At 48.9% G+C, this 23702-nt stretch overlaps 1 protein-coding gene across 5 annotated transcripts in view; it reads left to right on the top strand.

Moving 5' to 3' along the window:
• Positions 1-23702, top strand: part of TBC1D2 (TBC1 domain family member 2) — a 51677-nt gene that overhangs the window by 23285 nt on the left and 4690 nt on the right. For 4 of the 5 annotated variants that reach the window (XM_026013249.2, XM_026013248.2, XM_026013250.2 and 1 more), the window contains 5 exons: positions 124-320; positions 7755-8150; positions 13208-13318; positions 18629-18816; positions 19910-20386. In XM_026013249.2, the coding sequence (XP_025869034.1) occupies positions 124-320; positions 7755-8150; positions 13208-13318; positions 18629-18816; positions 19910-20386 (1369 nt within the window). Of the gene's footprint in view, positions 1-123; positions 321-7754; positions 8151-10209; positions 10408-13207; positions 13319-18628; positions 18817-19909; positions 20387-23702 lie in introns of those variants that run through there. The other variant, XM_026013252.2, reaches the window with a different exon arrangement.

Below are 23702 nucleotides of genomic sequence, written 5' to 3' on the forward strand. Positions count from 1 at the left end.
CTCTGGGAATAGGGGCCCACAATCTGCATCTAACTAGGCCCTCCAGATGCTTCTGCACCAAGCTCAATTTTGAGAACCACTGAGGCCCCCAGTCATAACCTCTGTGTTCCTCCTTTTGAGCAGGGAAAGATCCAGCGGATTCTCCGAAGCCTACACCCAAGTCCTCTCTGACCGCCAATCTCATTCAGAAAGCCAAGCGCCAGAACAACACGTTTCCGTTCTTTGCCGATGGACTCACACGGTCCCGAACTGCCCAGGAAAAGGTGCTGGCCTTGGAGCAGCAGGTTCTGATGCTCACCAAGGAACTAAAGTCTCAGAAGGTGAGGTCTGGCCCCAGGAGACCCTGGGCTCCAGTGCACCCGTCTGGGCCTGGAGCCCTTGAACAAACCAGACATGCAACGTTAGCCTGGCTGGGCAGATGTAAAATCTCGGTCTTTATTAGCCAAACTACTGGTGGTGGGAAATGCTGTGCTGTTGGTGACTGAGGGACATGGGGACAGTCAGCCTAGGTGATGGACACTCAGCCTAGGTGCCCTTCAAGGGCAGGGTCTCTGGGACCTACTTTGTGATTGCTCTTGGACTCTTCCTGGAGGACTATGCCTGGCCTGACCCCACCCTGAACTTTTAGAGAAGGGGGCTCTAGATGAAGAATCCTGGGAAGGGCCCCTGAAGGTACTGGCAGCTGGTAACAGTACAGATCACTGAAGGATTCATGGGACAGAGAAAGCAGGCAGGTCTGTGTAGCTCTGGGGCTCAGCCAGGCCCAACGAGGGACAATGATGAGGAAAATTTAGGCTCAATAGAGAAGCTAATTATAGCAGTTTAAAAAGGACTTACAGGGATCCCTGGGTGGCGCAGCGGTTTGGCGCCTGCCTTTGGCCCAGGGCGCGATCCGGAAGACCCTGGATCGAATCCCACGTCGGGCTCCCGGTGCATGGAGCCTGCTTCTTCCTCTGCCTGTGTCTCTGCCTCTCTCTCTCTCTCTCTCTGTGACTATCATAAATAAATAAAAATTAAAAAAAATAAAAATAAAAAAATAAAAAGGACTTACATGGTCATTATAGGACACAGATCACACACAAACACAGACATTACAATCATCCAAATACCATAAAACCCAGAGAATAAATCATGTTCATGTTCTGGGGTAACTGTGAAGTAGTGAGAATCACATGGCAAGGAGGTAATGGGGACTGCAGCCCGGGGGCACAATAAAAGTGGTTAAGTTAGCACAGTTGTTACTGAAAATCCCAACAGTGGTGCCCCATCATGCCCCCAAGGGTGGGCCCCACTGAGAAGCCAGGCTTCTTTTCCTCTGAGGGGAAGGCCCACGTCTTCATGTCTGAGCTTTGGCTGCCCTCAGTCTTTTTCTGTTCTATTTCCTGCTCTCGCTCCTGGGGTGGTGGGGGGTAAGCTGTGTGTACTTCTGAATAGCCTCCCCCTTATACATTTCTTCGCCTTTCTGCTGCTCTGTTTTTGGAGAAGATAGTCCAGAAAAGTGCTCTCCCTACCTGGTTTTGCCCCTTCCCTGTCTTTCTTGCCCATAAACAGACATTAGGGGAAGCAGCAGAGGCTTCCCTCCTAGTAGGTCAGGGGATACATTTAGTGAAGCAGCCTGTGATTGGAGTTCTCCAAGGAGGAGGCTCATTCGTTCATATGTTCTCACTTCAGCCATTTATTCACTGAGTCTTTATCGAGGGCCTATGGTGTGCATGCAGTATTCTAGGCGCTGGGAACAGTGGGAAGAGACATGGGTCCTGTCCCTGCATGGCTTACATTTCATAGCAGAGACCAGCAGTGAACATACCAACGCCCACATACAATGTTACAGCGTGTGAAGCCCCCTCTGATGCCACTTAGCAGCCCAGCTGTTTTTTCTACCACCACCCCATTCCTGTGGTGGGGCTGCTGGTGCTCCTGAGTGCCGAGAGGGCATCCAGCTGAGCTGGAGCAGCTGCTCCATCCCCGGACCAGTACAGTGTAAGTCCCACACCAAACCTGGCCCGGGAAAGAAACCTGGATGTGAAACCCGCCTTTCCTCTCACTATAGCTTCCCCTTCTTTCTAGGAAATCTGGGTGGCCTCCCCTGGCTTGGTTTTTGCTTCCAAAGTATCAGGAATTGTCAGATGAAAGAGAGGTCTGGGAGCCCTAGATTTCACTGAGGTTTGTCCCCAATGGCTGTGCTGCCCTGGAGGATGTGGCATTCTTTTTTTTTTTTTTTTTTTTTTTAAGATTTATTTATTTATTTATTCATGAAAGACAGAGAGAGAGAGAGAGAAGCAGAGACATAGAGGGAGAAGCCGGCTCCATGCAGGGAGCCTGATGCGGGGCTTGATCCCCAGACCTGGGATCATGCCCTGAGCCAAAGGCAGATGCTCAACCTCTGAGCCACCCAAGGGTCCCCAGGATGTGGCATTCTTAATAAACAAAGGCAAGCTCTTAGAGATGAGCAAGGTCTCCCCCGGCTGCTGAGAGCTCCCTGGCAAGTGGAGTGAAAACAAGTTACAGCTTATAGGACAGGCCTGCGTGTAGATTCATAAAACCCAGTGCCTGGCACCCAGCAGCCACCCACTGTGCAGGCTTTGATTTGTTTGGCTGTTACTGTGGCATTCCCTGCCCTCCTTGCTGATTCCTTCCAGCCTTATGATGCATGCCACACTCCTCTGAGGGACTCAGAAATATGGATGTGTGCACTTAAGCATCCCCAAGAAGTGTGTAGCCTAGCAGTGATGGGCAGAGGTCACGTCTTTGTCGTGTATTAGGCAGGGGAAGCCACAGCCCTACTGACTCTGGCATTTTACCTCCAGCCTAGATACTAAAACCAAAGAGGGAAAGGAGAAAAGATGGACTCTTGGCCTAGAGGTAGGACAGAGGAGGCCTGCAAAACCTTGGGGTGCCCAGTGGTGTCCTAGATGTGTGGAAATGCTGATTGGAGGGCACCTGTCCCATCTGAGACCCTATGAATCCAGTTCCTCAGCTGGGCAAACAGTCCCCTGGACTTCCCTGCACCCACATCTATAAAATGCCTCCCTACATCTCTTTGGTGGGAGGTATTCTTTGCTTGAGGCTACAGGAGGACATGGGAGGTCTTGCCCTGGCTCAGCCACCCAAGTGGTCATTGCTAATAGTCCTTTAAGAATTTGTATCTCAAACTCTGTTGGATGCTGTAGAGGGCACAGATGTACATTGGGTCCCTGCCCTCAGGTAAGAGCAGATAAGAGCATATATAACCAATGTGAAGTTGGCCATAGCTCTGTGCTCAGGCTTTCCATGCATTATCTCTAATCCTCACAACAGTTACCAGCCCCCTTTTCCTGAGGAGCATACTGAGGCTCTGAGAGATTCTGCATGCCCAGGCTTTCCCAGGAGCCAAGACTGGTTTCAGACTCTAGTCTGTCTGCTTCTTGAGTTTCTGCCCTTTACACCGTGCCATGCTCAAGGAGCTCAGAGAAGGTGGGTGACTGGCTTGAGGTCACACAGCTGGAAGAGTCAGGACTGAGACCCTGGCCTCTTTCCCCAGGTACAAGACTCATCCCAGCCCTACCGCCTCCTCTGTGGTCTCCATGTACAGCTCAGCATCAGACATTAGCATCACAACTGCTCTTCAGAAAATACGAATGCACTTGTGTCTGGTGTCATATTAAAATATAGGACTACTCCAGTACCCCCTAGGCCATTATATGTCCCAGGCCCTTGCAATGCTGGTCCCCAAGAGATTTAGGCTCCTGGAATAGCACCAGATGGCTGCTTGGCCTGGTGACTCAGGCTCTCAGAATTGACAAAATTGCACCCAGCCTGAAAGTTGTCTGCTCCAGCAGATGGAAGCCCATTGTTTGTAGTGATGTTGGCCATCTGTTGACTGATGGGAATGATGAACTCCTCCAGGTCCTATCTGGGGCCCACTTAGCTCACTCAGGGTAATTCGTTTAGGAAACTCATTGGGAGCAAGGTGCAGCCTCTTATTTCCCTAGAACCCCAGCCAGAGACCTCAATGTACACTCCCCTTTTCCAGAGTCCAGAGTACAAGGACTTCAGAGTGCAGGGAGGGAGGATGGAGAGGGGCCCTGGCTGCTTCTGCTTGGGGAGGGGCACTTGCCATACTTTCTCTCTTATCCTTGAAGTGGCTCTCCCAGGAGTAGAGCATGATCTCCAGTGTATATATGACAAAGCCAAAGTTCACTTTCCTGAAACACCCTCATTAAATACCCCCTTACGGACCTGGAATGGCAACCAAGGCCCCAGGGACTCTAGAGCTGGTGCTCCTTCACCTGCACCCTGTTGGTACCCAGCCTCACAGGGGTCAGTGGCCAATGTGCTGGACTCTCAGTCCAGTGCTCTTTTCCCAGCAATGTTGGGCCCATCCACCTTGATTTTAGTGAGTGAATAAAGTATCAGCTCTTTAATAAGATAAAGCATTAATTTTTAAAGGATGATTTGTTGGCTTTTAAAATTTTAAAGAATCAACTATACTTCAATAGAAAAAAATATTTTGTAATAAAATGACAACTTGTGGCCTGTTACCAAAATCTGAAATGGGCCAAACAATAACTTGATTAAGAAATATTAAAAAGAAAAAAAAAAGAAAGAAATATTAAAAAGACCACTGGTCAGCTCTTCTGTTTTCTAAGAACGGGTCCCAAAGCATTGCTTATAGTTGTAGGAATTGGAAACAAGCTGGATGTTCCTCCTTGAGGGTGGGACAAGGGAACTGTGGCACATCCAGAAAAGGAATGCACTGCACTGTTGCCAGTGATGGTGCTGCTTGGGGAGGTGCCATAGCGTATCGTAAGGCCCGAACAGCTTCAAAACAGCATGAAGCTTCCCTCTTCGTTAAATTTAAAAAATATTTCTATATGCTGTGTAGGTACATTTTTGTGACTAATGTCCTCAGGTTCATCCATGTTGTAGCCTGTAATAGGATTTCCTTCCTTTTCCAGGCTGAATAATACTCCACCGTGTGTAGATGCCACGTTTTGTTCATCCATTCACCATCAGGTGACAGACATGTGGGTTGTTCCCATCTCTTGGGTGTTGTGAATAATGCTGCTATGAACATGGGTTATTTCTATTTTTAAAGAAATTGAAAGAAGTGTTTCCGTGCAAAATCTATTAACCACACATCCCAGAGAAGTGGAAGACCTTCGATTAGGATTTGGGGTCCTCTGTTATGGTGTGGGGATTCACCAGCTCCTTTTAGTCTTCTTCCTTCTTTCTTGGGCTTTAGTGTCCTGCTGTGACAGCAAAGAGACCTGCCTGGGCAGGTGGTCTCCCCAGGCCTGCCAGCCGCCAGGTTTTCTGAATCCGACGTCCATTCGCACTTCTCCTCTCGTGCTTCCTGCCCTGATTCTGTCCCTTCCCTGATTCCTTTCTCCCTGTCTCCTTCTGCAGCAGGGGTCCTGGGCTGGGAGGAGAGTAGGAAGGGGGAGGCAACTGGAAGTAATGAAATGGGCTTCAGATCTGACTCTCCCAAAGCTGGAGGAAAGATATCTGCCTGATGCTGAGCCTCAGACGAGTTTGCACAATAGTGTCTGCTGGTTATTTCGCCCGGGCAGTTTCCAAGGTCATCTCCGAATCCCAGCTGAACCAGAAAATGGCCTCAGCTTCTCAGTTATCCTGGAGCCACAGGAATGGTGATCTTTCTCAGCAGAGCCTGAGAAGCTAGTTCATTCCAAACATTCCGGTTTACTTTGCAACAGCTCCCCACCCCACCTTCCGGCTGCACCCAAGAATGCCCACAGCCCCACACAGGCTCTTTCATTCCTTGAGGCCTTGCTGGAGCTGTTGACTCAGCATGAGGAAAGCCCTTCCAGCCCTTAACTCCTTCCTGCTGCTTGACTGTCTCTGGCCCTTCTCATTCTTCATGGATCAGCTTCAACTGTTCTGCCCTTCTGTAGAATATACTGGTCTTCCCCCCACCTCCATCCCGGGTGGAAGTCATTGCTCTCTGCTCTGTATCCCCATCTACACCCTTGCTTCCCTCTTGCAGTAAATTACTCCATTACAGTAGTTCACTTTTGCTCCCACCAGCCTTGGTGGTTTTTGAAGATGAGAACTCTAAGTAATTCCCTCCTGGGCCCCCGCACCCAGCCTAGGGCCTGGCAGCAAGTGGAGCGTAAAGTTTGGATGGCCCGAGGGAAAGGAGAAAACTAGAAGAGGGACAGTCCGTGGTCCCCAGGTTTCAGAAGATGCATGCTAATTCAACATGCCATTAATTTCTCAAAGTCATGATTTAGAGCAGTTCTCTTCTAAAATGGAATCATTCTTGGGGCATTTGGGTGGTTTGTCAGTTAAGCATCTCCCTTTGGCTTGGATCATGATCTCAGGGTCCTGGAATCAAACCCCACTTTGAGGGATCCCTGGGTGGCGCAGCGGTTTGGCGCCTGCCTTTGGCCCAGGGCGCGATCCTGGAGACCCGGGATCGAATCCCACATCGGGCTCCCTGCATGGAGCCTGCTTCTCCCTCTGCCTATGTCTCTGCCTCTCTCTCTCTCTCTCTCTCTGTGTGTGTGACTATCATGAATAAATAAATAAAATCTTTAAAAAACAAACAAACAAACAAACCCCACTTTGGGCTCCCTGCTGAGCAGGGAGCTTGCTTCTCCCTCTCCCTCTGTGTGTGTGCGCTCTCTCTCTGTCTCAAATAAATAAATAAAACATTTAAAACTGGTATCCCTGGGTGGTGTAGCAGTTTAGCGCCTGCCTTTGGCCCAGGGCGCGATCCTGGAAACCCAGGATCGAATCCCAAGTCGGGCTCCCAGTGCATGGAGCCTGCTTCTCCCTCTGCCTGTGTCTCTGCCTCTCTCTCTCTCTCTCTGTGTGTGTGTGACTATCATAAATAAATAAAAATTAAAAAAAAAAACATTTAAAACAAAACAAAACAGAAAAACCAAAATGGAATCATTCTTAGCAATAACCCTATCCAGCTGATTCATTTAGTTGAATACTTTGGTGTGAATACAGGTAACATGTCTCTGGGAAACCATGTTCTCAGTCATGGAGCATAGCAATGACCTAGAAAAGGAATATTGAGATTAATAAGTAAGGTCCGCCACAGGAGCCTGGAAGAAGAGCCACAGCAGTGTGCCATCTGCTGCCTTCATTACGACTGAGCACAGGCTGGGGATGATCTGGGATTGAAGGCCACTCTGTTCAGCGGGGATTCAGTTTTCCCATCTCTGAAAGGGACATGTAGGGTATAGGCTCAGCTGCTGTAACAAAGAAGCCTCTGAGTACTCTGGCCTAAAACACTCTGGAACTTTCTTTCTCTCCTACCTTCTCATGGAAGAATCCAGAGGTTAAGGGAGCAGTTCTGAGCCAGTAGCGCCATTGCTGTCCTCAGCATACACCCTCTGCTTAGGAGCCCAAGGTGGCTGCTCCAGGTCTTGCCATTTCCCAGCCAGGAGGAAGGGCACCCCGCACTAGGGGAGCATGTTGGGTGGTGGTGGCTTTAAAGATAGGACCCAGGAGCTACCCACGTAATTTCTCCTATCCCACTTAGGCAGAATATTGTCATTAGGCTACACCCCACTGGAAGCCTGGTTGGGAGATGTGGCCTTCAGCTGGGGAACCATGTGTCCAGGTAAAACTTGGTTGAACAGAAAAAGAGAAACTGAGATGGCCCAGAGGCTGATGCTAGCCACCCCTCAGGGCTGTTAGGAGAGTGGGTGATAGCAGATGCCCAGGCTCCTGTCCCGCCCAGGCCTTCCCTGAGTTCATGGAGTTCACAAGGTGCTTCTTTCCCCCTTCTCCCCCAGGAGCTGGTCAGGATCCTACACAAGGCACTAGAAGCCGCCCAGCAGGAGAAGAGGGCGACCAGCGCGTACCTGGCCTCGGCAGGAGAAAAGGACCGGCTGGAGCTGGTGCGGCACAAGGTGCGACAGATCGCAGAGCTGGGCCGGCAGCTAGAGGCCCTGGAGCAGGAGCGGGACAGCCTGGTGCAGACAGCCAGCCTGCGGGAGCAGCAGGTGCAAGAGCTGCAGCAGCACGTGCAGCTGCTCATGGACAAGAACCAGGCCAAGCAGCAGGTCATCTGTAAGCTCTCCGAGAAGGTCACCCAGGACTTCACGCACCCCCCTACCCAGCCGCCCGTGCCCCCGGGGGCTGCCGACAGGGACCTCCTGAGCCAGCAGGAGAAGATGGAGCAGCTGAAGGTAGGGGCCCTGCCCTCCAGGCCCCGGGTCCTTGGAGAGGGCACTGCTCTTGGCCCTGGGGGTTTCCTAGGTGAAGCAGGGAGAACCCTTAAGACCGGAATATTCCTGCTGGAAGTATTGCTACACACTTCTCACTGTCTTAACCAGAAGGTCCAGTGCAATTTGTCTTTTCCTGATATCAGTGGCTGGAGAGGGAAGGTGTGTCTACAGTATGATTAGAGGTGAGCACAAGATGAGGTCAGGACTCCCGAGTGCCAGACCAGCTCGGTGCCACACTGATGCCCCTGGGAGTCCCCGAGGTGCCCGGCGGCCTCCCCCAGCACATAGTCCAGGGAATGCGTGGCTGGCTGTGACTTGCTCATAACCATGGCAGTCTCCTCTGTGACACTGTCTGCGGTGTGGCGGCCACCGCCCTACATGCCCTGTTCCCATCATCTCATCTGATGCTCCACCAGCCCTGTGAGGCTGTCACTTGTGCGCTCCCCACTGTGTGCAGGAAGGCCGAGGCCGAGAAAGGGGTGTGCGTGGAGCAGCCCAGGGAACTCGAACTCTCTGACCCGTGTCTGCTCTGCTGCCTTCTAGTTTCTTTGGGCCTTCCCACTACTGCCACCATCCCTGCCTCCCCCATGCCCAGGCTCCTGGCTCTCACCTGGGGAGGCTGTGCCCTCCCACAGAGACCAATTACAGCTTGGGGAACAGGAATGTAATTTTAAGTGTGATGCCTGCCGTGGATGGCAGTGTCCTCTCTAAGACGTGGGGACAGGAGCCGCCAAACCACCTGGAGGCCTGAGGCTGGGGATCAGGGCTCATAACCCCCACAGTCCTTAAAGGCAGCTGTATAACCAGGGCCAGTCCTGCCCCAAACCCCGTCACACGCAGCTGTACTTGTAGATATACGTACGTGGCACAGGGAGCTCCTGTGCTGGAAGAGGGGAAGCAGAAGCAAAAAAGAGAACTCCAAAAGCTTTTGAGAGCCCAGTGGGCAGTTGTGGTACAGTGACCCCTGCCCCAGCTGTGAAGTCGAGGAGACCTGTGTTTGGATCCAGGCTCTGCCTCTTACTAGCTGGGTGACCTCCGGCAAGGTCCCTCACCTCTCTATAAAAACAGCGTCACTGTTGCTACTCACAGGGTTGATGGGGGGTAAAAGAAGATGACATCAAACCCAGGTTCTGTTCCCTTTCCTTCAATATGAAAAACCACATACCCAGTCTTTGAATCTTTTCCCTTTAAAATCAGATTCTTTTGAGTTCAAAATGAGAAACTAAATCCTTTCAAATGCAGATGGAGCTAGCTTTAGAAAGCTCTCTGGGGCTCGAAAATTGCTTTCATCAGATTGCTTCCCTACCCTCCTCTGCCCTACCCAGAGTCTTCTCTCTATGCCCATCCTGCTGGAATCCATAATTGAAGACCCCATAGAGCAGCTGGGGGCCAGGGCAGGGGGGAGGGGGGGATGGGGGTGTGGAGGCAGGGGGTGGTGTAGAGAAATAGATCTTTTGGGTGCCTCTAGACTGCCCCCAAGAGCTGACTGGAAGCATGGACTCACCGTAGGAGACCAAGTGTGCCTCTGGATTTGCATGTTCAGGAATTTATCAGTAAGCCCAGATAGGAAGGCTCCCATCAACCTAACATACCGTAACAGCTGATCCTCAGAGGCCCAGTGTTGGTGCCAAAGAGAATTACATGTGCTAGAGTTCCTCATTTATTAGCCTTTAGGTGTCTGCTCTAGAAAAATAGAAGACTCAACAAAAATCCATTGTCTTTGAGTTTGGGGACAGAGCATGTTCACATCTCCCACTTGCCCTGGGATGGAGGGCATGCAACTTTAAGTAAATGCCCCTTTGTTGAAGCTGCCATTTTGAGAACAGAATCATTGACCTCTTGAATATTGGAGCTGGGCAGAGTTGGTGATAGCATTTCTGACATTTTTCTGGCAGGGACAGCTGAGCCCGGAACAGGGGAAAGGACTGGTCCAGGGTCCCACAGCACAAGCAGCAGGGTTGAAGCTAGACCACGGGTCTCACCACAGCCCTTCCACTGCCTTCCCCACTAACACCATGGCTAATCCACGTGGCATTTCCCCAAGAGAATTTCCAGGCTCCTGACCCCCATGAAGGCAGGCAGGCAGATTCTCTTCTTCCTATCTCTTTCTCCAGTTGTGTTTTCCTCCTTTGCTTACTGGTCGCTGTCTGGTGGGTTTCTCGTCTCTGAGCTCTCTCTTTTTCCTCCCTACAGTTCTGAGCTGCGAAGAACACTCAAGGTAGGGCGATGAGCTGAATGGGGGGTGCTGCCCAGACGCCACCCCCTCCTGCCCCCATGGCTGCCCCAAAGGGGTGCTCACACCCACCCTCGCCATCTGGGCTGGAGGCAGGGTGGCCCAGGCAACATGTCCAAAGCCTGGGAACTGCCAGGGAGCGTCTTTGGGGCCTGGGATGAGGACAAAGGGATGGTAACAGAGGCTGAACCGAGTGGCGGTGTAGAGGTGATATAGAGCAGTGGACTCCACTGATGTGCTTTCACCCAGCGATAGTTTTTGATTCCTGCTATGGACTGAACACACCTGGGTTTGGATCCAGCCTCTTGTGTTCTAGGCACGTGACTGAGGAGTTTCCTCATCTGTAAAATGGGATTGATGGTACTTTAATACATAGCCCACAACATTAGAAGGATAAATTCCACATAATTGTGTGAGGGAGATGGGTCTGGTACATAGTAGGAACTCAGGCAACTAGTAACTCTCTTCCTCCCTCGCCTGGAAGTTTTTATATCTTCCCAGGTATTTGGGAAGAACACACACAGCAGCCATGGGAAATCTCCCTGTTTCGTACAGCTGTGTGACCTCAGACAACATACTTGTCCTTTCAGAGCCTCTGAGATCCCACCTGATCCCACTTTCCAAGCTGCTAGGGAGATTGAATGGAGTGACATGCTCAGCACGGGTTGGGGCACAGGGTAATGGTGTATGGAGCCCGCTCAGCTTTTGTGTTCATGAATCTGTAAATGTCCAGACACCAAAACAGATGACTGTCACAGGAAGGGGGAGTGGTCCTGGAAAATCCTGATATTCACAGGAGGTTGGTCCTTGTGCTGCAAACATGAGGATATGCACCAAGCTCACCACGCTGCCATATGAGGATAAGAAAGTGGGGGTTGTGGAGAGGAAGTGGGCAGACACTTGTGCAGAGGAGCAGCTGGCACCCCCTGGCAGCATTTCTGAGAAAAAGGAGCCGAGTTTGATCTAGGGTAGACATGTGGGAGAGTAGAAGGAAGTCTGCACTGAGGAGTTGGAACTACCTGTGTTCAGGCCAGACGGAGAGAGCAGAGAGCAAACTCAGCCTGAGTGCACAAAAGCCTTGCAGCCCGGGCACAGTGAGGGATACAAAAGCAGGGGTGGCCAGGACAGGAGACACCACAGAGAGCCCCAGTGGAGTGGTGAGAGGCCATGTGATGAAGTCAGCCTGGGGCTTTTATTTTTAGCTAAGGAACCATGGGAGCATGTGGCCCTCCCACTGGGTCAACCATCTAGGCAGAAGGCAGCAGACCCTGCGTATGAATTGGAGCTTCTGGGCTGGGAAGGATCTTGGCCAAAATGCAACCCCTCACCCCCACCCCAGGGAGGATGTGAGCTGTACATACGTACGTGACCCATCCCTGATAATGAGGTGCCACAGGCATCTCTGGTGTGGTGCTCTTAGTTTCCAAATAAATCAGGCCCTAGCCAAGGTCATGCCTGCAATAGTGTCTCTCACATGCACTTACAGCCCAGTACATTTCTTGAGTAGTGGGAGCAAAAGGGCTTGAGTTTGGCTAGTGAATGTCCTAGAATTGCTAGGTATAGTTGTGAGCATGCATTGTCCATTACTTCTGTAACATCCATCCCAGTAAAATGAAGGTTCAGAGCCAGTGCTATGGCTGCTCCTTTCTGAGGCTCAGGCCCCTGTTTGAGCCTCCTCAGTGCTTGGCCAGCTTCTCCTCAAATGCCCCAGCAACAGGATCTCACTCTTGTCTACCGAACAGCATACAAAAAGAAAACTCTAGGTGCACAGATGCGTATCACAGCATTATTCATAACCAAAACCAACTGAAAATACTCAGGGCCCAAGTGAAAAATAACAGGAGAATGATTATAACTAAGGTACAGTAAATTCACCCAACAGAATAGTCATCAGACATTAAAAATGATCATTGGAAAGCTTATGTAACATAGAGAAGTATGGTTGACCCTTGAACAACACGGGTGTGAACTGCACGGGTCTGCTTATAGGTAGATTTTTTTCTGATAAACACAGTATAGTAATGTCAGTGTATTTTTTCTTCTTAATGATTTTCTTAGTATTTTCTTTTCTCTAGCTTACTTTATTGTAAGAATACAATATTTACTACGCATATCTCATGAAATGTGTGCTCATTGGCTCTTTGTGTTCTCAGTAAGGCTTCAGTCAATGGTAGGTGATCAGCACTTAAATTTTGGAGGCAGGGAGTCAAAAGTTACACACAGATTTTTACTATTCAGGAGTGGGTTGTGAGGTGGGATCAGCTCCCCTAACCCCAGAGTTGTTGAAGGGTCAAATGTATTTACAAGGAGACATTAAGTAAATAAGACAATAAGTAAAAAAAATTTTCCATCCAAAATTGTTTAGTATGATTGCAAATATATGACTACGTATGTTTATTTTTTAAACAGACACTATTTGGATGTTTGTTTTGGTCTCTATACTTAGTGTTATGACACGTTACCTCATGTTGTCTCCCAGCTGCCCAGTGGAATAGTATTTGCCCCTTTTACAGGTGAAAAAACAGAGGGTCAGGTTTGTTCAGTGAAGCCTCCCAGCCAGGAAGTCAGAACCAGGACTCAAACTCCAGGCCTGATGCCCTCTCTACTGTATCATGCTGGGATCAAGATTAGTGATGGGGGCTGTCTACAATACTACTTCTTTTAGACTTTCTCTTCTGTTGTCATTATTAGAAATTTCTAAAGGAAGGAAGTGTTGGCAGTTGAGGGTGAGAACCAGGGAGATATTTATGGTACAGCACATCAAATGCTTTGCTTTCTTCTCCAGGATGACATGGAAGCATATCGGACCCAGAACCGCTTCCTCAACTCCGAGATCCATCAGGTCACAAAGATCTGGAGAAGGGTGGCTGAAAAGGAGAGGGCCCTCCTGATGAAGGTAAGAGGCAGAGTCCATCTCCATGCCCAGCCACTCTTTGGTCCGTCACCTTCTCGCCCCCATATCATTCTGTCCTTATCACCTGCCTACCCTACCTCTGGACTGTGCCCTTTCATTATGAGCTGCCTTTCCAGCCCCAGGCATCTGTGCTCTGATTGCTGCTTCTGATCACCAAAGTGCAGAGGAAGAGACAGACAGCCATTAATGCACCTTCCCTCCCATCTAGAGTAACTTCCAGAAGATTTAGAGGGCAGCCATTCCTCCCCTCTCCCCTTCATTTTTCTCTTTTTCCCCTTTTTTTCCAAAAAAAAATGCATATACGGGGAAATTAGAAAGTGGCCATGCATATCCACAGAAAGGCTCAGGAAAGACTTGAGAGCTTAAGTTTACACTTTAGGCTACCATTGGCACAGAGACAGCCTATAACAGTCAAAAAACAAAATCAGTTTTTTCTCAAATTGGAAGAATCTGATTTCTAGTGTTCAGATATCCAGTTTTCAACAACAAAATCTCAAGGCATACAAAGATACAGAAAAGTGTGGCCCATTTGAAGGAAATACATAAGTCAAGAAAAACTGCCCCTGAAAAAGACCTCGTGCTAGATAATACTAGACAAAGCCTTTAAAACAGTTGTCTTAAAAATGCTCAAAGAACAAAAGGAAGATGTGGAGAGTCAAGAAAGCAATGTATGAACAAAACAAATTTCAATAAAGATTTAGAAAAACCTACAAAGAAACAAAAAAAAAAAAAAAATTCCAGAGCTGAAAAGTACAATAACTGAAATGAACAATTCACTGGAGGGATTCAAAGGCAGATTCAAGCAGGCAGGAGGAAATCAGTGGACTTGAAGATAAGAGTGGAAATTATTTTGTCTGAGAAACATAAAGAAAAAAGTTTGAAGAAAAGTGAACAGAGTCCCAGTGATCTGTGAGACACCATTAAGCAGACCAACGTACCCATTATAGTATGGGTTCAGTGAAGCCTCCCAGCCAGGAAGTCAGAACCAGGACTCAAACTCCAGGCCTGATGCCCTCTCTACTGTATCATGCTGGGATCAAGATTAGTGATGGGGGCTGTCTACAATACTACTAGTATGGGAGTCCCAGAAGGAGACAAAGGAGGGGGACAGAAAGAATATGAAAAGAAATAAAGGCTGAAAACTTCCCAAATTTGATGAAGACACAAATAAAAACAACCAAGAAGCTCAACAATTTTCAAGTAAGTATAAACTCACAGAAACCCATACTGAGACACATTATAATCAATCCTTTGAATGCCAAATATAAAGAGATTGCTTGAAAACAGAAAGAGAAGCAACCCCTCACATACAGGGAATCTTCAAGAAGATTATGAGCAGATTTCTCATCAGAAACTTTGGAGGCCAGAAGGCGTGGGCCAATATATTCAAAGTGCTGAAAACAAAAACAGCTATGAACCAAGAGTTCATATTTGGCAAAACTTTCTTCCAAAATGAGGGAGAAATTAAGACATTTTCAGAGAAACAAAAGTTGAGAAATTTTGTTCCCACTAGATCTGCCCCACAAGTAATGCTTGGACAGTCCTAGAGGGTGTGATGGAAAGACACTAGACAGTAACTCAAGGGTGTATGAAGAAACAAAAATCTCAGTAGAGGTAAATACATGGGCAGTTGTAAGACATAGTATTACGGTAAAAAGGGTTTGTAATTCCACCTTTGTTTTCTACATCATTTAAGAGAATACTTTTTTAATGCTTAATCTAAAAGTTAGTATTACTACAACTTTGGTTTATAACTCCACGTTTTGCTTTCTACCTAATTTCAGAAACCAGTGCATTTAAAATAATTATTATGTTTTGGTGCTCACAATATATAAAGCTGTAATTTTGTGACGACAACCAAAAAGGTAGGGATGGCACTATAGAGGAACAGAGTTTCTGCATGTTATTGAAGTTAAGCTGGTATAAATTCAATTTAGAATGTTAGAACTTTAGGGACACTTGGGTGGTTCAGTGGTTGAGCATCTACCTTTGGCTCAGAGGCTGTGATCCCAAGGTCCTGGGATCAAGACCCACGTCTGGCTCCCCTCGGGAAGCCTACTTCTCCCTATGCCTATGTCTCTGCCTTTTTCTGTGTGTCTCTCATGCACAAATAAATAAAATCTTTTAAAAATAAAAATAAAAATAAATAAATTTAAATGAATTAAACTCTCCAATTAAAAGGCAGAGTTTGGCAGAATGGATAAAAACACATGATCCAACTATATGTTGTGTACAGGAGACTCACTTTAGATCCAAAGACACAAATGGATTAAAAGTGAAAGGATAGAAAAAGATATTCTATGCCATAGTAACCAGAAGAGAGCAAGGTGGCTATGTCAGACAAAAGAAACTTTAATTTTTTTTAGAGTTACAAAAAAGACATATGTTAATAAAAGGTTCAATACAGTGAGAAGATACAACAGTTATAAACATTTACATACCTGGTAAGAGACCAGCAAAATATATGAAGCAAAAACGGACAGAACTAAAGGGAGAAATAGGTAATTCTGTGATAATAGTAGAGACTTTAATACTCTTACTCTCAATAATGGTTAGAACAACCAGACAGAAGTAAGGAACTAAAGGCCTTGAACAACACAGTAAACCAAGTGGATCCAAGAGGCACAGCACAGAACATCTACCCAACAACAGCACACGTATTCCCCTCACGTGTATATGGGACATTTTCCAGGACAAGGTATTTGTAGGCCACAAATTCTGTCTCAATCAATTTAAAAAGACAGATACCATGCTAAGTATCTTCTCCAGCTGCAACAGGAGGAAGTTAGAAATCAGTAACAAGCAGAACAGTAAAATTCACTAACTTGTGGAAATTGAACAACATATTTTCATCAATGAATCAAAGAAGAAATGGCAAGAGAAATTAGAAAATACTTAAAGGCAAAGGAGAAAGGAAACATAACATACTAGAACTTGACACAGCAAAAGCAGTGCTGAGGAGGACATTTATAGCTATAAACACTTACTTTAAAAAAACAAGAAAAGGATCCCTGGGTGGCTCAGTGGTTTAGCACCTGCCTTCATGCCCAGGGTGTGATCCTGGAGTCCTAGGATCAAGTCCCACATCAGGCTCCCTGCATGAAGCCTGCTTCTCCCTCTGCCTCTGTCTCTCATAAATAAATAAAATCTGGGATCCCTGGGTGGCTCAGCGGTTTAGCCCCTGCCTTTGGCCCAGGGCATGATCCTGGGGTCCCGGGATTGAGTCCCGTGTCGGGCTCCTGGCATGGAGTCTGCTTCTCCCTCCTCCTGTGTCTCTGCCTCTCTCTCTCTCTCTCTCTCTCTCTGTGTGTGTGTGTGTGTGTGTGTCTATCATGAATAAATAAATAAATCTTTAAAAAAGAAACAAACAAAAAAACAAAAAAAAACAAGAAAGATCTCCAATCCAAAACCTAACTTCACAACTTGAGGAACTAGAAAAAGAACTAACCCAGAGCTAGCTGATGGCAGGAACCAATAAAGATTAGAGCAGAAATCAATTAATTGGATAACAGAAAAGTAATAGAACATCAATGAAACCAAAAATTGATTTTTTGAAAAGATCAAAACTGACAAACCCTGAGCTAGGTGGACTAAGGAAAAAAAAAAAGAAGACTCAGTCAGAAATGGAAGTGGGGACATTACTACTGATTCTGCAGAAGTAAAAAGGATTATAAGAGTACTATGAATAATTGTATACCAACAAATTGGATCGCCAGATGAAATGGACACATCCCTAGACACACGAAGCCTGCCAAGACTAAATCATGAAGAAATAAAAATCTGTATATGCCTGTAACTAGTAAGGAGGTTGAATTAGTAATCAAAAATCTCTCAACAAAGAAAAGCCCTGGACCTTGTGGCTTTCCTGATGAATTCAACTGAACATTTAAAGAGGAACTAACAAGAGGCCTTCTCAGACTTTTCAAGGAGGTTGTGTGCAGACTAGCAAGGGAGTCAAACACAATCAAGATGCATTTGAGCACACAAGATTCTTTGGGGCCCAAAGGGAGGAAGAAAGTCAGGGAGGACTTCCTGGTGGGAGTACCTTCTTGAGCTGAGTCCTAAAAGTGAGTTAGTGCTATCCAGGCGAAGAGAGTAGAGAAAGGCCTTCCAAGAAAAAAGACAGCGTGGTCAACACCTGTGGACTGAGAGGCGGGGGAAGGTGGGGAGGGAAGAGCTTTGGGACATTCTCTGAGGAAACTGGGAGCTGTAGAAGGGTCTTGGGTGGGGAGGTCCTCAATCAGACTTATGTTTTGAGAAAGCTGGGGGCTCAGTTGGCTTGTGGAGGTGGGCCGGGGAGCACAGAGACTTGGGAGTCTGTAGCAGAAGTGCCCGAGAAGAGTACTGGGAGGGGGCTCGGGAAGTGGCCCTGGTGGCAGAGGGACGCAGATGTGGGAGCCAGCTGGAAAGGGGAGGGGAGCAGGCTCACCGGATGGCCTGGAGTTGATGCTCAGGAGATGGTAACCCGGGCAGGAGTGCAGCAGAATGGCTGCCTTGACCAGGAGGCTCCCCCTCTGCCACCTCAGGATGAGACAGGAGCCAGGCTGGCCCAGAGGTCATGGCGATGCTCTGAGGCCGATTTTTCCCGACCAGCTTACACAGAAGGAAAGTGGGCCCAGGAAAATTGCCTGAGCTGCTCTGCACGTGCACCCAGCTATGGAAATAGAAATACAGTTCAAGACAGGGGCAGGGAGTACTCAGGAAGGCCACTGGTGGGAGAGAGGTGGTATGCTGGAGGAACGGGAAGAGCCGGTAATATAGAAGCAGAAGGCACACGGGCACTGTCCAGAGCCACATGGCCATCTCCTGGGCACTGCTCCATAGTGCCACCTACAGAGAGTTGCTCTAGGCCACGTGCCTGGGGAGAGCCTTTACACACATCAGTTCGTCTCATCCTCCCCAGAATCTGGGGGCAGACTCTGTTATTTCCATTGTTTAGAGAAAGAAGCTAAGGCACAGAGAGGTTAAGTAACCTGTCGTAGGTCACCCAACCAGCAGTGCCTGAAGCAGGATGGGACTGCAGGCTGTGTGAGAACCTGCACTGCCCTGCCCACCTCTCCCCTCTTCTGAATCCAGCTGCAGCCCTGGGCCTGGCTCTCCTGCCTGGAGTCTCTCTGCCTTGCTATAAACCCTCAGGTGTGGGGCCCATTTCCTGTCCCTTGGATGACTGGCTGGGGGTAGGGAGAGCATGGGAGATGAGGCTGAGAAGGGTTCTGCTGCCTACAGCTGTTCAGCCTCTCGGTGGGCCCAGGCCCAGCAGATGGCCTGACAGCCCCATCCCACCTTCCACAGTGTGCCTACCTCCAAGCCAAGAACTGCCAGGTGGAGAGCAAGTACCTGGCCGGGCTGCGGAGGCTGCAGGAGGCCATGGGGGGTGAGGCCACTGAGTGCTCGGAGCTGCTGAGACAGCTCATCCAGGAGGCGCTGCAGTGGGAAGCCGGGGAGGCCTCAGCGGACGGCGTGGAGCTGAGCCCCATCAGGTGAGCCCAGCGGCCAGCGAGGGCGGGTCTTCGTGACCTGAGGGTCCCCAGCCCTGGTGCTGGTTCCCTGCTGACCGCGTACGAGCCCTGCATATCACTTACTTCCTTGTACCTTCAGATAAAGAGCAAGTGGTGGGGATGAGCCCCACATTACAGTTGAGGGGTTACAGCCTCAGAGGAGGCAGCCCCTTTCCCAAGGCCACAGAGTATATTAGTGCAGCTGACCTGGGTCTGCTCCAGAGCTCCATTTTCCCCACTTCCCCAGGCTGTCTCCCAGAGATGTTTGTCAGAGAGGGGAGGAGGGGAGATAAGCCAGCTGCCTCCCCTGAGCCAAGTCCTTGCCAAGCACAGTGACCATAGGCAAGTTGACTGTACCAGAAGGGGCTCTGGCTGTGGGGTCTAAAGCCCCTGAAGGTGGGGCGGCCCAGTGGAGCCAGACAGGCCAGGCTTTGGAGCCAGACAGGGCTCTTTCACCATGTGACCTTGGACAAGTCACTTTACCTTTCTGGGCCACATATCTTCAGCCTCCATCAGATGTGGGCTAAGATCCCCACTTTGCAGGGGCTAAATGAGAGAGCACATGCAGAGCACACAGTAAGGGCAAAGAAATGTGGAATCAGTGAAAAGCCCTCTGGGATGGATCCCTAGCTCTCCCAACTTACTTGTCATTGATGCTGTCTGTTCCCCATCCATCCCTGGGCTTACTCACTGTGCCAGTGGGATTCTGGATTGGCAGTGCCAGACTCCTTGAGCCTAAGGCTTCATGGAGTAATAAGAGGGTCCTTTATATTTGCACAGAATGCACTTACTATGCACTTACTACATACCAGGCACTGTCTAGGCCCCCAGCATCTTACAACAGAGGATGTCAATGGGTCTTTGCGAGGCAGGACAGGAATTCTTTTACCCATTGTATAGATGAGCAAACTGAAGTGCAGAGAATTGAAGTGACCTGCCCAGAGCTGCATGGCTAACCCACAGTGAAGCCCAGACAGGAATCTTGCCTGGGATTCCCCCTCCCCACCCTCCTGCCTTGCCCCTTACCCAAGGAAGGGCTCTGCAAGGTGCTGCTAACATAGGCTTTTGCTGGCAGTGAGTATGATGAGTATGGCTTCTTGACGGTGCCCAACTATGAGATGGAAGACCTGAAGCTGCTGGCCAAGATCCAGGCACTAGAGGTGCACTCACACCACCTGCTGGCTCACGAGGCTGTGGAGCGGCCGCTGCGGGAGCGCTGGGCTGCCCTGAGTGATCTCGCACCCTCGGTGGAGCTCAAGCAGCTGCTGCGGGCAGGTGTGCCCCGAGAGCACCGGCCGCGTGTCTGGAGGTGGCTGGTCCACCTCCGCGTCCAGCATCTGCAGAGCCCCGGCCGCTACCAGGAGCTGCTGAGCCGGGGCCAGGTCCGCGAGCACCCTGCTGCCCGCCAGATTGAGCTGGACCTGCACCGTACCTTCCCCAGCAACAAGCACTTTACCTGTCCCACCTCCAACTTCCCCGACAAGCTGCGCCGGGTGCTGCTGGCCTTCTCCTGGCAGAACCCGACCATCGGCTACTGCCAGGGCCTGAACAGGTGAGCATCACAGCCCTGGTGAGGGCACAACCTTTATCCTTTAGAGCACCCCTCGGTCCCTTTGGAGCCTCCCAAGAACCTGGAGAGGTGAGTCCAGGAGGGCTGATTCCGCCATACAGATGGGAACAACATGGACATGTTCAAGAGGAGGACGAGGACAAGGACGGGTTCAAGACAGAGGGGCTCCCCAGGCTATGCGCTCTCCTTCGATCTGCACTTAGGGTGCGCCACTCATCATCACTCATATGGAAAGCACTGTGAACGGTCCCCCCACCCCACCCCGGAATTTTGTAGTGCACAACTCACATATCGCAGAACTGTCTGGGTCATGGATCATTTACTTTAAAACAAAACCCATTCAAGGGAGCCCAAGAAAAAAAAGAATTTGTAAATGTTACACAGGAAGTTCATAAAAGCCAGGAAAAGAAAAGAGAGGATGAGACCAGATGGTCATTAGAAACCAAAGCACCTCCTCTCACCAGCAGGGCCCCGGCACTACACAACCCCAGGGCTGCCGATCATGCCCCAGTCCATGGGGACAAGTCCCAGAGTTGTGCAGCAGCCCCATCCTGCCCCGCAGCCCCTCAAGGGGGCCACACCATCTCTGGCCCCTCTTGCTCTACATGTCTGCTTCCTTTTCTCAGCAGACCAGTCTCTGTCCATCATTCCTTGGACATTTAGGGCCCCTCAAGGCTGTCAGACTGGAGACCTTAGCCCCTGAGTCTGGAGCCTTTGCCCCAAATCCTCCTACTTGTCAATATCCTCATGTCCTCAGGCCATAAGGGCTTGGGGTTGGAGGTGAGGTGGAGTGGGGTGACCTGGTAGGGCTGCCCTGTCCAGCACTGTAGAGGACTCTCATGGATGGCCCCGGCTATCTAGACAGAAGTTACATAATTTCAGATATTCCCCAAAGCAAGTTTGGACTCAATTTAATTTTAATATGCATATACTCAAGCAAAATTTACATAAGACATTCTGCCCTTTTTTTTTTTTTTTTCAGAATAGGCGATGTGTGACATTTATTTAACACAGAATAAACATTCAGGGAGTCCCTACCCAAATTTGAATGATTCCTAAGGATACATATTTTTGATACTGATTTGCTGCCTAAATTGGGTGAAATTGAGCATATATACATGTTCAGTGGCTGGAAATTCAGAGTCAAACATTGGACTGCCAGTCTAAGCTGAAGGGGCAGGGGAAAATCCTATAGCAGGAAGGGTCTTGAGACAAACCTTCCAGAAGGAAAGAAGCTTCTGCCTATGTGGAAAAAGGCAGTTGTGAGGCTGTGGAGGGAGATGTAGACTGAGCAAGTGGGGGTGACACCCAGGAGTGTTTCAAGTCTTTATCTGAATGCTTTTTTTTTTTTTTTACTGATATTTGTTTAGGCAGATATTCATATTGCTTGAAATCCAAAGTTATTTGTCATAGGAAGAGCCCCTTCAGGGTCAGACAGTGGGGCCCTTAAGCCCCACCCTGCAGGCCCCTTGCACTTCTCTGAGTGGCGCCATCTCGTGGCAGCCGGTAGAACCATGTGCACAGCGTCCGGACAGACCCGGCTTCTGTGCAACACTCTCCTGTTTAGAGGGTGACATATGTCATAGTAATGATACAGTGCTGACCTAGGGAAAAAACTTTAAAACAAGTTCTCTGTAAAATATAAGTGGAGTGCATTAGAACTAGCTGTTTCTTTCTCACATCACCACGCTGTCTCCTTTGCAGACCCACTTGAGCCTAAATGCCCTAAGTTGGAATCTGGCTTCCACCCTGAACAGCTGGTAGGCCCTAGTTGGTACGAGCAGCCTCTCACTACTGACCTTTTAATGTGTGCAGAAATCTGTGCTGGTGCCAGCAGCCAGCTCCTGGACTGAGCACATCCCAAGACTCCAGTGGAATGGGGTAGGGTGGAGAGAACACCAGGCTGGGCTTTGGGAACCCTGGGTTCTGTCTCCACTCTGCCACCAGCCGACTGCGTGACCCTGAGCAAGTGACTTCTGCTTCCCAAGACTCGGTCTTCCCATCTCTGCAATAAGTTTATCTAGACCCAGGGACGACCAATAGGAAGCACCTGCCTTGTCTTGTGAGTTTTTGAGGCAGCCTCCAGGGTCAGTGGGAAAGAGCACAATGATCACTCAGTTATGTCTACCCTGGGCATAGACCAAAAAGAGTGGTGGCCAGTTTCATACATTGCTGTCCCTGAACTAAATGACCTCAGAAGGCCTCCTTCCCCAGCTTTGAGAGGGTAGCTTCCTATGTCCCAAGAGATCTGTGACTCTTCCTTTCGTCCACTCAGCTCAGACTCAGGAGGGTTTGTACAGGTATTTTAGCCAGAGTAGGAAGAAATCTCTTCTGAATCTACTGGGTAGAGAAAAGGAGTTTCCTTTTTCTTTTGAGAATTGACCCTGTTTCTTTAAAAAGTATGAACCTCAGAAAAGGTTGGAGATCATGAATCCAGTCTAGTGAGAGTCCAGAAAGGGATAAATAGCTGGAAAATGAAAGGTGTTCTTTAAGCCCATCAAGAGCATGAGGCTCCACAGTGCTCTAAGGCGGCATCTTCCTAAGGGTGTTCAGTGGGTGCACTGTACAAAAGGGGCTCCACAGCCCTACCGGATGGATGGCCTTGGGTTAGAGTCACATGGGGTCTTGTCACTGCAGAATTCTCAGAGGCTTTTACATGTTGTACATCATAAGACTCTAAAAGGGGGCTGGAGTATGCAGCATTTCCCAAACATTCTTGAATTTGGGACCTTGTGTTCACCTAGCATCTTGAGAGACCACCGCATTTTGGCAGATGTATTCCTGGATTGACCCTGGGTGAGACCTACCAGGAAAGATGGGAGAAGTAGAGAAAACAGTACTTCTTCCAGGCTGACAGCCCTGCTCAGCACTGTGGGGTTTTCTTCCTTTCTTACCATGATCTCATTGGAGCCCTGTGATAACTTTAGGGGACAGGGAAGCAAAGGAGAGAAGGAATTCTGTGTAATAAGCACCTGCTATATGCCAGATAGTTAGCAAGGCCCTGTATGTAGGTCTGACTTCCCACTCAAAATGCCTCACAGCCCTGGGAGGTGGAGATTATTAAATCAGCTTTACAGATGATGAAAGTAAGGCTCAGAGAGGTTAGCACACTTGCCAAGGTCTCAAAGCCTGTGGATATTAAGATAAGAATAGCTAACATTCATAAAGCACTCACTACATGTCAGGTAGTGTGCTGGGCATTCATCTCATGTTAACTTCATTCATCCTCATAATAGTCTAGTGATTATTATGAGGAGGTTGAGGCTCAGAGAGGTTTAGGAACTTGCCCACGATCATC

Source organism: Vulpes vulpes, chromosome 12 (assembly GCF_048418805.1).
Source record: "Vulpes vulpes isolate BD-2025 chromosome 12, VulVul3, whole genome shotgun sequence".
Lineage (NCBI taxonomy): Eukaryota > Metazoa > Chordata > Mammalia > Carnivora > Canidae > Vulpes > Vulpes vulpes.